Source organism: Odontesthes bonariensis, chromosome 23, assembly GCF_027942865.1.
Source record: "Odontesthes bonariensis isolate fOdoBon6 chromosome 23, fOdoBon6.hap1, whole genome shotgun sequence".
Taxonomy (NCBI): Eukaryota; Metazoa; Chordata; class Actinopteri; order Atheriniformes; family Atherinopsidae; genus Odontesthes; species Odontesthes bonariensis.
In genome coordinates, this window is record NC_134528.1 from 686,346 (window position 1) to 702,261 (window position 15,916).

The window sequence follows — 15,916 nt, forward strand, 5'->3', positions numbered from 1 at the left end:
CTGTTCCTCTGTTCATCTGTTCCTCTGTTCATCTGTTTATCTCCTCCTCTGAGTTTAACTGGACAGAAAATGTTCCTCTTCTCTCCTCTCGTCTTTTCTCGGCAGCAGAAACTTGTTTCTCCTCCTCTTCTCTCTCCTCCCTGACCTCTATCTGCTGTGTTCTCCATGTGTGTGAAGTTGAACTTTGTTTTGGTGCTTGGTTCTGATTCGGTCCAGTTGCTCCCTGAGCTCTGACTGTCAGGACCAGCAGCTACAAACATGTCAGGTCGTTGCAGCGGTTCAGAACATCCGACGCTTCGGTCTCAGGGCGCAGCGACGTCCTGCAGAGCCGAGCAGAAACACTGCATCCCGATCTGGGTTCATGACAACATGAAAGCAGCGAGACCTGCTGACTCAGAACGCCATCATATTCACACGAAACGTACATTTAGAGAAACATTTAGAGAAACATTAAGAGAAACATTTCAGGATGTTTAAAACACCTGATGCTGATGTCAGGATGTTTAAAACATCTGATGCTGATGTCAGGATGTTTAAAACACCTGATGCTGATGTCAGGATGTTTAAAACACCTGATGCTGATTTCATAGAGTTTAAAACACCTGATGCTGATTTCATAGAGTTTAAAACACCTGATGCTGATGTCATAGAGTTTAAAACACCTGATGCTGATGTCAGGATGTTTAAAACATCTGATGCTGATTTCATAGAGTTTAAAACACCTGATGCTGATGTCAGGATGTTTAAAACACCTGATGCTGATGTCATAGAGTTTAAAACACCTGATGCTGATGTCATAGAGTTTAAAACACCTGATGCTGATGTCATAGAGTTTAAAACACCTGATGCTGATGTCATAGAGTTTAAAACACCTGATGCTGATGTCATAGAGTTTAAAACACCTGATGCTGATGTCATAGAGTTTAAAACACCTGATGCTGATGTCATAGAGTTTAAAACACCTGATGCTGATGTCATAGAGTTTAAAACACCTGATGCTGATGTCAGGATGTTTAAAACATCTGATGCTGATGTCATAGAGTTTAAAACACCTGATGCTGATGTCATAGAGTTTAAAACACCTGATGCTGATGTCATAGAGTTTAAAACACCTGATGCTGATGTCAGGATGTTTAAAACACCTGATGCTGATGTCATAGAGTTTAAAACATCTGATGCTGATGTCAAAGAGTTTAAAACACCTGATGCTGATGTCATAGAGTTTAAAACACCTGATGCTGATGTCAGGATGTTTAAAACATCTGATGCTGATGTCAGGACGTTTAAAACATCTGATGCTGATGTCATAGAGTTTAAAACACCTGATGCTGATGTCAGGATGTTTAAAACACCTGATGCTGATGTCACTACGTTTAAAACACCTGATGCTGATGTCATAGAGTTTAAAACACCTGATGCTGATGTCATAGAGTTTAAAACACCTGATGCTGATGTCATAGAGTTTAAAACACCTGATGCTGATGTCATAGAGTTTAAAACACCTGATGCTGATGTCATAGAGTTTAAAACATCTGATGCTGATGTCAGGATGTTTAAAACACCTGATGCTGATGTCATAGAGTTTAAAACACCTGATGCTGATGTCAGGATGTTTAAAACACCTGATGCTGATGTCAGGATGTTTAAAACACCTGATGCTGATGTCATAGAGTTTAAAACACCTGATGCTGATGTCATAGAGTTTAAAACATCTGATGCTGATGTCATAGAGTTTAAAACACCTGATGCTGATGTCATAGAGTTTAAAACACCTGATGCTGATGTCATAGAGTTTAAAACACCTGATGCTGATGTCAGGATGTTTAAAACATCTGATGCTGATGTCATAGAGTTTAAAACACCTGATGCTGATGTCATAGAGTTTAAAACACCTGATGCTGATGTCATAGAGTTTAAAACACCTGATGCTGATGTCATAGAGTTTAAAACACCTGATGCTGATGTCAGGATGTTTAAAACATCTGATGCTGATGTCAGGATGTTTAAAACACCTGATGCTGATGTCATAGAGTTTAAAACATCTGATGCTGATGTCAAAGAGTTTAAAACACCTGATGCTGATGTCAGGATGTTTAAAACACCTGATGCTGATGTCATAGAGTTTAAAACACCTGATGCTGATGTCATAGAGTTTAAAACACCTGATGCTGATGTCAGGATGTTTAAAACACCTGATGCTGATGTCATAGAGTTTAAAACACCTGATGCTGATGTCATAGAGTTTAAAACACCTGATGCTGATGTCATAGAGTTTAAAACACCTGATGCTGATGTCAGGATGTTTAAAACACCTGATGCTGATGTCATAGAGTTTAAAACACCTGATGCTGATGTCATAGAGTTTAAAACACCTGATGCTGATGTCATAGAGTTTAAAACACCTGATCCTGATGTCATAGAGTTTAAAACACCTGATGCTGATGTCAGGATGTTTAAAACATCTGATGCTGATGTCATAGAGTTTAAAACACCTGATGCTGATGTCACTACGTTTAAAACACCTGATGCTGATGTCACTACGTTTAAAACACCTGATGCTGATCAGAAACAACAAGCTTAAAAACAGTAAAACAGACTCAAGAAATGAAACCCTGGAGACTTTTTAATCTCCTCAGTAACGAGCTTCCGTACTTTCTGTGACGCTTGAAACAACATTTTCTCACATCAACTGAAACTTAGTTTATGTTCAGTCCATGTTTGAACATTTGATTTGAGGCTGTTTCAGCGGCGCCCCCTGCTGGGCGGAGCTGCCTCTGCTCTCACAGAGCAGCTTTACAAACGTGTTCGGCCCTCATCTTCCAGCTCTCGGGGCACCGTCTGTACGACGAAGGCTTCTCTGAGCACACATTCATCTGAGTCCAAAAGTCATGACTAAATATGGTGTCGAGGAAGATGAGGAGAGACGAGGAAGGACAGATGGAGGGAGCATACCAAACTCAGGCAGAACTCCACTGCATGACCTAAATAGGAAGTTTTCCCAGAGTGCCGTTCAGGGTGGTGTGTGTGTGTGTGTGTGTGTACATGTGTGTGTGCATGTGTGTGAGTGTGTGTGTGCATGTGAGGGCGTCTCCTCATGTAAAAACATCTCAGCTGATGCTTCGCAGGAAAGTTTCTGTGTTTTCAGAACACTCTGAACACGACTCCTGAACACGGATGTAACACGGATGTAACACGGATGTGAAAACATCTGATTAAAAACATTTTTTTGTGTTTTAATGAAGCTGTTGCAGCTCTATGGAGCACCAAAAACACCAAAACTAAAAACAAAATAGATATACACAAAAATAATTAATTTAATTTGAAGGTAAATCAATAGTTTATAGTTTTCTTTATGCAATTAAATATTAGTTGAGTCATTTTTAACTTTGTTTTAAAAATGTATTTATTCATGGAGGACTGAAGCTGCCATAATCTTAAATAAATACAATGTATAAATGATTAAATAAACAAGTTCAAATGATATTAAATGTTCTGAAAAGTATTTATGCCAAACTATTCATATTAAATATGAAATGAAAACATTTCTCTGCTTTCATTTTAAACTACATTGATTTAATATTGTGATTTATTTACTTGATTTGTTTTTCATTTAGAATATATTTAATTCATTTCTAATAATTATCTCTTTAACTTGTAGTTACATGCATCATCATATAAACTTATTGATCTTATTGATCCTCCATATGGATTAAACAGAGAGGAAACCCCCCCCATATTATGTGATAATGTGGGGGGTTCCCAGAGTCAGAACCAGACATGGAGAAGCTGCATTCAGCTTCTATGCTCCACATGTCTGGAACAAACTCCCAGAAAGCCTCAGATCAGCTGAAACACTCAGTGGATTTAAGACACACCTATTTTCAGCTGCGTTTGAAAAAAGCTCAAAACTTAATCACATTTTAACTACTGATTTTATCTGATTATATCTATTGTTCTCGTTTCTTTCTTTTTTGTTTAAAATTTAAATCATGCTTTTTATTTCTACTGTTTTAATGTCTCTGTAAAGAACTTTGAATCACCCTGTAGTTGGATTGTGCTATACATATAAACTAACCTAAAATAATACTTTTTATTATTATTGTTCCTACCATTATTGATTAAATCCATTTCTGTATTTAATTACCGTTCTATTTACCTTTTGTTTTGGCTGTTTTGGTCTCCCATACTTGTTCCATCTCTCACAAAATTAAACTTTTTGTTTTATTTTAGGTTTAAAGAATGAAAATAAAATCTTTGTGAGACATTAAACTATAAAATTGGAATGATTTATTATTATGAAATGATAAAAAATAAATCCTGATTGGACTGTTTGACTCCTCCACAGTGTGACTCGCCCTCGTAGGTTTTTGCTCGTCCACAGCGCCCCCTGCAGTCATGTGTGATGAGGAGGACAGCACCGCTCTGGTCTGCGATAACGGCTCCGGTCTATGTAAGGCCGGCTTCGCCGGAGACGACGCCCCCAGAGCCGTCTTCCCCTCCATCGTGGGCCGGCCCAGGCACCAGGTCAGAATCAGGAATCGATGACAGATGAGAGAGCTTCACTTGTGATCAGACAGGCTGAACTGATGGGCGTTTGTTTCAGGGAGTGATGGTGGGCATGGGGCAGAAGGACAGCTACGTCGGGGACGAGGCTCAGAGCAAGAGAGGAATCCTCACCCTGAAGTACCCCATCGAGCACGGCATCATCACCAACTGGGACGACATGGAGAAGGTTCGACACGCCCACACACCTGTAACACCTGTAACCACACACCTGTAACACCTGTAACCACACACCTGTAACGCCTGTAACCACACACCTGTAACACCTGTAACCACACACCTGTAACGCCTGTAACCACACACCTGTAACACCTGTAGCCACACACCTGTAACACCTGTAGCCACACACCTGTAACACCTGTAACCACACACCTGTAACACCTGTAGCCACACACGTAACGCCTGTAACCACACACCTGTAACACCTGTAACGCCTGTAACCACACACCTGTAACACCTGTAACCACACACCTGTAACACCTGTAACACCTGTAACCACACACCTGTAACACCTGTAACACCTGTAACCACACACCTGTAACACCTGTAACACCTGTAACCACACACCTGTAACGCCTGTAACCACACACCTGTAACACCTGTAACCACACACCTGTAACACCTGTAACACCTGTAACCACACACCTGTAACACCTGTAACACCTGTAGCCACACACCTGTAACACCTGTAACGCCTGTAACCACACACCTGTAACACCTGTAACCACACACCTGTAACACCTGTAACCACACACCTGTAACACCTGTAACGCCTGTAACCACACACCTGTAACGCCTGTAACCACACACCTGTAACACCTGTAGCCACACACCTGTAACACCTGTAACCACACACCTGTAACCACACACCTGTAACCACACACCTGTAACCACACACCTGTAACGCCTGTAACCACACACCTGTAACGCCTGTAACACCTGTAACCACACACCTGTAACACCTGTAACCACACACCTGTAACACCTGTAACACCTGTAACCACACACCTGTAACGCCTGTAACCACACACCTGTAACACCTGTAACCACACACCTGTAACACCTGTAACACCTGTAACCACACACCTGTAACACCTGTAACACCTGTAGCCACACACCTGTAACACCTGTAACGCCTGTAACCACACACCTGTAACACCTGTAACCACACACCTGTAACACCTGTAACCACACACCTGTAACACCTGTAACGCCTGTAACCACACACCTGTAACGCCTGTAACCACACACCTGTAACACCTGTAGCCACACACCTGTAACACCTGTAACCACACACCTGTAACCACACACCTGTAACCACACACCTGTAACCACACACCTGTAACGCCTGTAACCACACACCTGTAACGCCTGTAACACCTGTAACCACACACCTGTAACACCTGTAACCACACACCTGTAATGCCTGTAACCACACACCTGTAACGCCTGTAACCACACACCTGTAACCACACACCTGTAACTACACACCTGTAACCACACACCTGTAACACCTGTAGCCACACACCTGTAACGCCTGTAACACCTGTAACCACACAACTGTAACGCCTGTAACCACACACCTGAGCCAACAGTCCTGACCGGCTTCTGCTCTGTGATTGGTCAGATCTGGCATCACTCGTTCTACAACGAGCTGCGGGTGGCTCCAGAGGAACATCCCACCCTGCTGACGGAGGCGCCGCTCAACCCCAAAGCCAACAGGGAGAAGATGACCCAGGTAAACCTCCAGGGGGGTCAGGGTTAGATTATATCAGATTAGTGACACGGAGTAACTGTAATCCTCAATACTATAATATCCTGTGGAACTGTAATCAATACTATAATATCCTGTGGAACTGTAATCAATACTATAAGGGTTAGGGTTAGATTATAATAAGAATATAATATGATAAGAATTCTGTAAAACATCTTTCCAGTTTTAGGGGAAGAATCTGTAAAACGTCTTGATTCTTCAGGGTTTGAGTGGGTCATCTCTGTTAGTTTTGGTGCTTTGGTGGGCTCGACATCATGACCACCTGAATAAGTCTCAGACTCGCTGAGGAAGGGACTCGCTGTCGCAGTCAGTCCCAGATTCTTTAGGTTCTGTAAGTTGTGGATCTTTCTTAAACTTATTTGTCCAGCACATCCCACAGATGATCAGTCGGACTGAGACCGTATCGGTTGAGCTTGGGTGCTACTAACGGACTTCGTCTCTTGGTCTGATTGGGTTGTTGTCACTTCTCCTACATTGATCACTAATATCTGTGGGACTGTATGTGTCCAGATCATGTTCGAGACCTTCAACGTTCCTGCCATGTACGTGGCCATCCAGGCCGTCCTGTCGCTGTATGCCTCCGGACGCACCACAGGTCGGACCTTAATGCAGACTCGGCTGAGTTTAACCCTCCTGTTGTCTTTCAGGTCGAAAGTGAACCACCACCATGTTTAGCTGTAGAAAAAACACCTTAAACTATCTTTTTCCAACTTGAAATGTTCTGACTTTTCCTAAAGGGACCCCATCATTAGAAAAAGTCAGACTTTATGTTTGTTTATGTCTCCATGTGGGCTGTACACCACTAGGGTACAAAGATTGTCTTATGGGTCATTTTTGACCCGTGAATTATAAAAACATTTAAACAGCAGAAAAAAGTTCACTGTTTTTTTCCCTTTCAATATAATTAATTCAGAAGTAATTACTTCACGTTTATATAATAGCAATAATAAACCTTTATTATGTAAAAAGAAAACTGAGAAAACAAGAAAACTGTTGGGGCAACTGACAGTTGGTTTGTGGTAAAAAAAAAAAAAATGTAATCCTGAAAACTGGTGATTGTCTTTTTGTATTGTGTAACAAAACATACATGATAAAAAAATTATTGAATTGAGCTGAACAGATAAATAACAGGTGGTTTCATCGTACAAAATAGATTTTGGATTTAAAATTCAATTAAGTTGCTTTATTTTGGGACTTTGGTAGGGCGGCTCATTTCTGACCCGTAGGACAAAGGGAGTAAACACAATGTTAAGACCACACAAAGGGTTAATTTGTGGCAGGAAATGCTTTTTGTGTAAATGATGCGCATCAGTTAACTGGCAGCAGCTAACAGAACTCTCCCGTCCAGGTATCGTCCTGGACTCGGGTGACGGCGTCACCCACAATGTGCCGATCTATGAGGGCTACGCTCTGCCCCACGCCATCATGAGGTTGGACCTGGCGGGCCGCGACCTCACCGACTACCTCATGAAGATCCTGACCGAAAGAGGCTACAGCTTCGTCACCACTGGTACGTAGGGATGGGAATCGAAAACCGGTTTTTGTTGAGAACCGGTTCCCAGTGTTTCAATTCCTTGGAATCGTTTGGCGATTTTGCAAACAATTCCCTTATCGAGTCCAGTGGGCGTGAAAGACGTCACCACGCAGCGTTGCGTGGCGAGTCCAGCGCAGCCAGCAGCCAACAGTAAACATGGCGCCCAAGCGGTACAAACGCTCGAAAGTTTGGTTCCACATCCCTAAAAAAGACGACAACAGGGCAACTTGCAAAGTGAATATTTCACCAAAGGGAGGAAATACTACCAACATGCAATAACTATGAATGAATGTCGCGTTTTCGATCTGCTCCGGACTAACGTTGGTGAATCTGAACCCAGCAACGTTAGCAACGTTAGCAGCATTAGCATGTCCTCGGCTAACACTGCAGGTAACTAACTAACAAACACTGCCTATCATGTTAGCACCATTTGCCTGATTGTAAAAGCTGCTGTTAGTAACGGTTAAGGTTAAATGAATGCCTTCTCAGGCATTACATTTAGATGAAATCATGAGAGACAGAGCCTGACTGGCTCAGAGCCAGAGGCTGGTGGTACTACCCCCAGTTCACCTCTACCTCCAGCTTCTCCTTTCACCAGAGCAGGAAGAGTTAAATTACCCAGGCCAGGATAGACCAATGTGGACCTCACCGTTGTTGGGTTTGTGAGGTCATGACTCGTGTTACTTCTAAACTAAACAAAGTTGATCCTGATCGACCGGTTTGTTGTCCTTTTTCTCCAAATGAGAATCGATAAGGGAACCGACAAAGAACCGAATCGTTAAGCAGAATCGAAAATGGAATTGGAATCGTAAAAATCTTATCAATTCCCGTCCCTAGTGGTACGTGAGCGGCGCACCTGGATGCGCCCGCCGGTCCACCGTTTTGATGCTGACCTTTCTGACTCTGTGTTTCCAGCTGAGAGGGAGATCGTACGCGACATCAAGGAGAAGCTGTGCTACGTGGCTCTGGACTTTGAGAACGAGATGGGGACGGCGGCCACCTCGTCCTCTCTGGAGAAAAGCTACGAGCTTCCGGACGGTCAGGTGATCACCATCGGCAACGAGAGGTTCCGCTGTCCTGAGACGCTTTTCCAGCCCTCCTTCATCGGTGAGACAGCCGTCTTTCTGTTGGTGTGATGTGTAAAAAACTGAAGAACTTTCTACAGCAGGTGAACAGGATCTGAAAGTGAAAGAGGAAAAAATCCAGCAAAGACCTGACACAGGAGCTGAGAGATGCATCTGGACCTTCAGCCGATCCATCTGCTGTTGGCCCAAGCCTCATCAGAAATGGGCTCCATGGAAGGGTGGCTGTCAAGAAGCCTGGAGAACTATTCCTGAAGACTCCTTAAAGAAAGGACAGAAAGCTCGTCTGAGAGGGTTCAGGCTGTGCTGGAGGAGAAAGGAGCTCAGAGCAGATTTTCACTTTAAAGCGGCTCAGAACTGAACTAACTCTGGTTCTGCCTCAGATTCTGGGTTTATGTTGGAACATGTTTTTTCCTGTTTTATATAAACCATCAGATCAATGTTGTAAACTCAGAATGAATCTACCTGCAGGTATGGAGTCGGCTGGAATCCACGAGACAACGTACAACAGCATCATGAAGTGTGACATCGACATCCGTAAAGACCTTTACGCCAACAACGTGTTGTCCGGGGGAACCACCATGTACCCGGGGATCGCTGACCGCATGCAGAAGGAGATCACCGCGCTGGCTCCCAGCACCATGAAGATCAAGGTACCACCTTCCAACTTTCATCTACAGACAACTGAACACTTCCTCCTGTGGGGTCGAGTCTCATTCTTTCAGATCAGGTGATCCTCAGAGCTGAATCAGGTCAGCTGGACTTCTTCTTATTGGTTCCTGAAGACGTTTCACGCTCAGCTGAAAGGTTCTTCAGTTTTCAACTGATTGAACCAAGAAGTCGTCCAGCTGTGCTGATTCAAGCTCTGAGGCTAACTTCCTCTTTGTGGGAAGCCTTACGACTCGATCTCCGCTCCTTTCCTTCGCCCTACAGCTTTGTTTACGGAGGTAACTCTTTTTCTTCTGGGGATCAAGAAACAGACAATGGTCATCTAACCACTGAAATGAATGGATGATGGTCCAGATGACCACCACTCGTTGATTCCCAGAGGGGTTAGCTTACCTCTGTACACCCAAGAGAAGGAATCGGGATAGAAATCCCTGTTACATGTTACTGTAAGGATTTCAAGACAAAGAAATAAAGATAAATGTATTTATATACCACCAGTAGGGCTCCTTAGGCAAGACCCCCTAACCCTACCTCCAGTAGGCCTCCTTAGGCAAGACCCCCTAACCCTACCTCCAGTAGGGCTCCTTAGGCCAGACCCCCTAACCCTACCTCCAGTATGGCTCCTTAGGCCAGACCCCCTAACCCTACCTCCAGTAGGGCTCCTTAGGCAAGACCCCCTAACCCTACCTCCAGTATGGCTCCTTAGGCCAGACCCCCTAACCCTACCTCCAGTAGGGCTCCTTAGGCAAGACCCCCTCACCCTACCTCCAGTATGGCTCCTTAGGCAAGACCCCCTAACCCTACCTCCAGTAGGGCTCCTTAGGCCAGACCCCCTAACCCTACCTCCAGTAGGGGTCCTTAGGCCAGACCCCCTAACCCTACCTCCAGTAGGGCTCCTTAGGCAAGACCCCTAACCCTACCTCCAGTAGGGCTCCTTAGGCCAGACCCCCTAACCCTACCTCCAGTAGGGCTCCTTAGGCAAGACCCCTAACCCTACCTCCAGTAGGGCTCCTTAGGCAAGACCCCCTAACCCTACCTCCAGTATGGCTCCTTAGGCAAGACCCCCTAACCCTACCACCAGTAGGGCTCCTTAGGCAAGACCCCCTAACCCTACCACCAGTAGGGCTCCTTAGGCAAGACCCCCTAACCCTACCTGCCTACCTGTAAGTCACTTTGGATAAACGCGTCTGCCAAATGCATAAACATAACATAAATACATGTTGAAACTCCCACCCCTCAGATCATTGCACCCCCAGAGAGGAAGTATTCTGTGTGGATTGGCGGCTCCATCCTGGCCTCCCTCTCCACCTTCCAGCAGATGTGGATCAGCAAGCAGGAGTATGACGAAGCCGGACCCTCCATCGTCCACCGCAAGTGCTTCTAAAAGACCCCCCCAGGTGTTTGTGCTCTGCAGCGCCCCCTTCAGTTTCTACTTTCAGCACTGCCTTTATGTTAATCTGCACTGAGCACCAGCTAACAGATCCCGGGTCTGCTAACAGATCCCGGGTCTGCTAACAGATCCCAGGTCAGCTAACAGATCCCGGGTCTGCTAACAGACCCCGGGTCTGCTAACAGATTCCGGGTCTGCTAACAGATCCCGGGTCAGCCAACAGATTCCGGGTCAGCTAACAGATCCCGGGTCTGCTAACAGATCCCGGGTCAGCTAACAGATCCCGGGTCAGCAACAACTCCTGGTTACACACACAAAGGGAAGAGTTGTCATGTTTTGGGTGAACTGGGCCTTTAAAAGTTCAGAACTTCATTGGGAAATTTTCAGATTTTCAGCTCAAACTTCCTCCCTCTCTGCTCACCTTAAAACTGTGAATGTACTGCTTGTTCTCCTTCTGTAACTCCGCCCCTCCCTCCACCTGTGGCCCCGCCCCTTCCCTCCCCGTGTCGTCTCCTGTCGAAGTGTGTTTTTATTTTGATGAATAAAGCTTGAATGTCGCCCGCTGGTGTTTTCTTTCATTGTTGGGGAGCAGAGCAGTCACAGGGCGTTGCGATGATGTCACAGCGTGTGCGATGATGTCACAGCGTGTACGATGATGTCACTTTGTTTGGTTGAACTCTGGGTAGGTGAACAGGAGGCGTGGCCTCAAGAGCTGTGTGAACAACATGGAAGTGACAGTTGAAAGGCCCAGAAAGAAAATAAAGATCTCTGAAACAACTCGGTGGTGTTTGTTGTTTATATGCTTTGTTTACCTTGATTTTAAGGATATTTTATATTCACCAACGGTACAAAGTGAGATGAGACCATGTTTCTCCGGGGATTGAGTGCAAAATAAAGCAAAAGGATGCACCTTGAAGAACCAATGTCGGGTTAATTTACGGTTCGATTTATTTCATGGTCAAGAAGAAGCAGTTAAGATGTGCTCAGGTTCCTCTTCTTCCACTACATGCACGAGAAAAAATATTTTAAAACAGTTCGTGGGTTTTGTCGTACAGCGGGAAGGAACGGATGCTCCGTCATCAAAAGGTTGAAACATTTATATATATATAGCTGTATATAAAAAAATGTTTTGTGTGTGTTTTAGCCTTTAAGTAGATGGTAAATAATGCTGAGATTATTAATTTCACTTTTGCACAAAAAATAAATAGAAATTTTGGTATGTTGCAAATTTGCGACAACAGGCATCCTGGCTGATGAACGGCACTGAGTTAGCCCGGCTCCTGGAGGGTTAGCCTGGCTCCTGCAGGGTTAGCCCGGCTCCTGGAGGGTTAGCCCGGCTCCTGGAGGGTTAGCCCGGCTCCTGCAGGGTTAGCCCGGCTCCTGGAGGGTTAGCCCGGCTCCTGCAGGGTTAGCCCGGCTCCTGCAGGGTTAGCCCGGCTCCTGGAGTTAGCCCGGCTCCTGGAGGGTTAGCCCGGCTCCTGGAGGGTTAGCCCGGCTCCTGCAGGGTTAGCCCGGCTCCTGGAGGGTTAGCCCGGCTCCTGCAGGGTTAGCCCGGCTCCTGCAGGGTTAGCCCGGCTCCTGCAGGGTTAGCCCAGCTCCTGCAGGGTTAGCCCGGCTCCTGCAGGGTTAGCCCGGCTCCTGCAGTTAGCCCAGCTCCTGCAGGGTTAGCCCGGCTCCTGCAGTTAGCCCAGCTCCTGCAGGGTTAGCCCGGCTCCTGCAGTTAGCCCAGCTCCTGCAGGGTTAGCCCGGCTCCTGCAGGGTTAGCCCGGCTCCTGTTCGCCCAACCGGTCTACATGTGTTTTGTGGACTTGGAGAAGGCGTTCGACCGTGTTCTTCGGGGACTCTTGTGGGGGGTGCTCCGGGAGTATGGAGTGCCGGACTCCTTGATATGGGCTGTCCGGTCTCTGAATGACCGGTGTCAGAGTTTGGTCCGCATTGCCGGCAGTAAGTCGGACATGTTTCCTGTGAGGGTTGGACTCCGTCAGGGCTGCCCTTTGTCACCGATTCTGTTCATAATTTTTATGGACAGAATTTCTAGGTGCAGCCAGGGTGTTGAGGGGGTCCGGTTTGGCGACCTCAGAATCGGGTCTCTGCTTTTTGCGGACGATTTGGTTCTGTTGGCGTCGTCGGGCCGTGACCTTCAGCTCTCACTGGAGCGGTTCGCAGCCGAGTGTGAAGCGGCTGGGATGAGAATCAGCACCTCCAAATCTGAGACCATGGTCTTCGGCCGGAAAAGGGTGGAATGCTCTCTCCGGGTCGGGAATGAGATCCTTCCCCAAGTGGAGGAGTTCAAGTATCTCGGGGTCTTGTTCACGAGTGAGGGACGAATGGAGCAGGAGGTTGACAGACGGATCGGTGCGGCGTCTGCAGTGATGCGGGCTCTGCACCGGCCCGTCGTGGTGAAGGAGCTGAGCCAGAAGGCCAAGCTCTCGATTTACCGGTCAATCTATGTTCCTACCCTCACCTATGGTCACGAGCTGTGGGTAGTGACCGAAAGAACGAGATCCTACCCTCACCTATGGTCACGAGCTGTGGGTAGTGACCGAAAGAACGAGATCCTACCCTCACCTATGGGCACGAGCTGTGGGTAGTGACCGAAAGAACGAGATCCTACCCTCACCTATGGTCACGAGCTGTGGGTAGGGACCGAAAGAACGAGATCCTACCCTCACCTATGGTCACGAGCTGTGGGTAGTGACCGAAAGAACGAGATCCTACCCTCACCTATGGTCACGAGCTGTGGGTAGTGACCGAGAGAACGAGATCGCGAATACAAGCGGCCGAAATGAGTTTCCTCCGCAGGGTGTCTGGTTAGGACGCCTCCTGGGGCATCTGGTTAGGACGCCTCCTGGGGCCTCTGGTTAGGACGCCTCCTGGGGCCTCTGGTTAGGACGCCTCCTGGGGCCTCTGGTTAGGACGCCTCCTGGGGCCTCTGGTTAGGACGCCTCCTGGGGCCTCTGGTTAGGATGCCTCCTGGACGCCTCCCTGGTGAGGTGTTCCGGGCCCGTCCCAATGGGAGGAGGCCCCGGGGAAGACCCAGGACACGTTGGAGAGACTATGTCTCTCGGCTGGCCTGGGAACGCCTCGGGGTCCCCCCAGAAAAGCTGGAGGAAGTGGCCGGGGACAGGGACGTCTGGGTCTCTTTGCTCAAGCTGCTGCCCCCGCGACCCGATCCCCGGACCAGCGGAAGATAATGAATGGATGGATGGAAGGATGGATAGATTCCCATTCCCTGTATGAAAAGAGGTGGAGTCTCATGCCCTTTAGGGGCTCCGTACTTTTTCCTCAGATTTGAAATGAGTGAATAAATAATAGAGCAAAGGATTGTTTGACCACAGGGGGCGCTGCAGTCATTAATGCATGGTATTATGCTTTCATCATGAAAAAAGATGTTCATTTGCAGCTTAAATCTCATTTTTTTTAGGTTTTCTTTTCCTGCTGTAAATATTTTGGTTGTTTCCAAAGAAAACTCAGGACAGGTTGGAGCAGCAGCTGGTGTTTTATTACCAAAAAACAGGTTTAAAAACAGTCAGTTAGGTCCACCGCAAAACACACACATGTAAACAACATCCAGGCTGCACCATTCTGCATCCCCGAACACACCGCGACCCTCTGCAGGCTCATCAGTCGTGCTGCACACTTCAGGAAATATTCATATTTTATAAATGAGTGAAGCAGAGACTCCCATCTGTCTTTAACTCTTTTTGTGGACAGACTGAGGAGCTCAGCAGGTTTAAACTCTCTCTTAAGATCTGGAGGATCATGTGACCTCTGCAGCACCCCCTGCTGGCCGGACGTAACACCAACAGTTTGTTCACATGTAAACAAGTTCACCAAACTTTAGACTGTATCAAACAAACAAAATTTCAAGTTATTTTAGTAATGAATAAAAGTACCTTGAGCCCCCCTGCTGAGTTAATTAAATGACATCATTACCTTTAAAAACAAGCTTATAAATCACTCCGTTGTATGGTTCACTGGCACAGCCTGAAAAGACTATAAATATCATTAAAGTAGGTCCACTGTCAAAAGATTCAAGTATTCTGACTTTGTTTTAAAGCTGTTCAGTGTTCTGCAGTCATGAATACATTCAGTAAGTGATGTTTAATCCGTTTAAGCTAATGATCCTTCAGTTTAACACGTTTCCTGGAGATTTAAACCATCAGTTTCCAGCAGAAATCAGACCCCGTTTCACACGGACAGTTATTTGTTTTAACATATTTTTGCCATCTCCTGACTTCAGATCATCAGTGGATGAGTCTGACACATTTAATCTCACAGTTGCAACAGTAATGTTAGGTGGACGAGGAGCAAAATCAGAGAAAAAATAGGAAAAATGTCAGAGAAAAGAGAAAATACTGTACAGTGAGTCCATTGCAAAAGCCAGTTAGCTTAGCACGATAGCACAACATCAATGCTACAGCATCTCAGCAGAAAGCAGCCAGTTCACATATCGAGTCCACTGAGCAGAACAAACACAAGGAAACATTTCACGTTAGGATTTTAATGGAAATCAGTTGGATTGTTAGCTGAGAAGAAAGCTAGCAGAGAACAGAAGGACGCTAGCAGAGAACAGAGGGAAGCTAGCAGAGAACAAAAGGATGCTAGCAGAGAACAAAGGAAGCTAGCAGAGAACAAAAGGAAGCTAGCAGAGAACAAAAGGATGCTAGCAGAGAACAAAGGAAGCTAGCAGAGAACAAAGGAAGCTAGCAGAGAACAAAGGAAGCTAGCAGAGAACAAAAGGAAGCTAGTAGAGAACAGAAGGATGCTAGCAGAGAATAAACATCCAATTTGTTGAGTCATCGATGGAATACTTTAGTTTCTAAATAAATGTTTGTTGCAGCCCTACAAATACTTCTGACAGACAAATGTTTTGAGTGTCTGTGCCGCCCTGTGTGCAGATG

At 46.0% G+C, this 15,916-nt stretch overlaps 1 protein-coding gene across 1 annotated transcript in view; it reads left to right on the forward strand.

The window, feature by feature from the left end:
* The window catches only part of acta2 (actin alpha 2, smooth muscle), a 28,241-nt gene extending 16,452 nt beyond the window's left edge, over positions 1 to 11,789 (forward strand). The window contains exons 2-9 of the mRNA XM_075458384.1: positions 4,346 to 4,524; positions 4,604 to 4,732; positions 6,191 to 6,301; positions 6,848 to 6,932; positions 7,686 to 7,847; positions 8,787 to 8,978; positions 9,425 to 9,606; positions 10,863 to 11,789. Of these exons, the coding sequence (XP_075314499.1) occupies positions 4,396 to 4,524; positions 4,604 to 4,732; positions 6,191 to 6,301; positions 6,848 to 6,932; positions 7,686 to 7,847; positions 8,787 to 8,978; positions 9,425 to 9,606; positions 10,863 to 11,006 (1,134 nt within the window). The 5' untranslated portion in view covers positions 4,346 to 4,395 and the 3' untranslated portion in view covers positions 11,007 to 11,789. The remainder of the gene's footprint in view (positions 1 to 4,345; positions 4,525 to 4,603; positions 4,733 to 6,190; positions 6,302 to 6,847; positions 6,933 to 7,685; positions 7,848 to 8,786; positions 8,979 to 9,424; positions 9,607 to 10,862) is intronic.
* Positions 11,790 to 15,916: the final 4,127 nt, after the last annotated feature.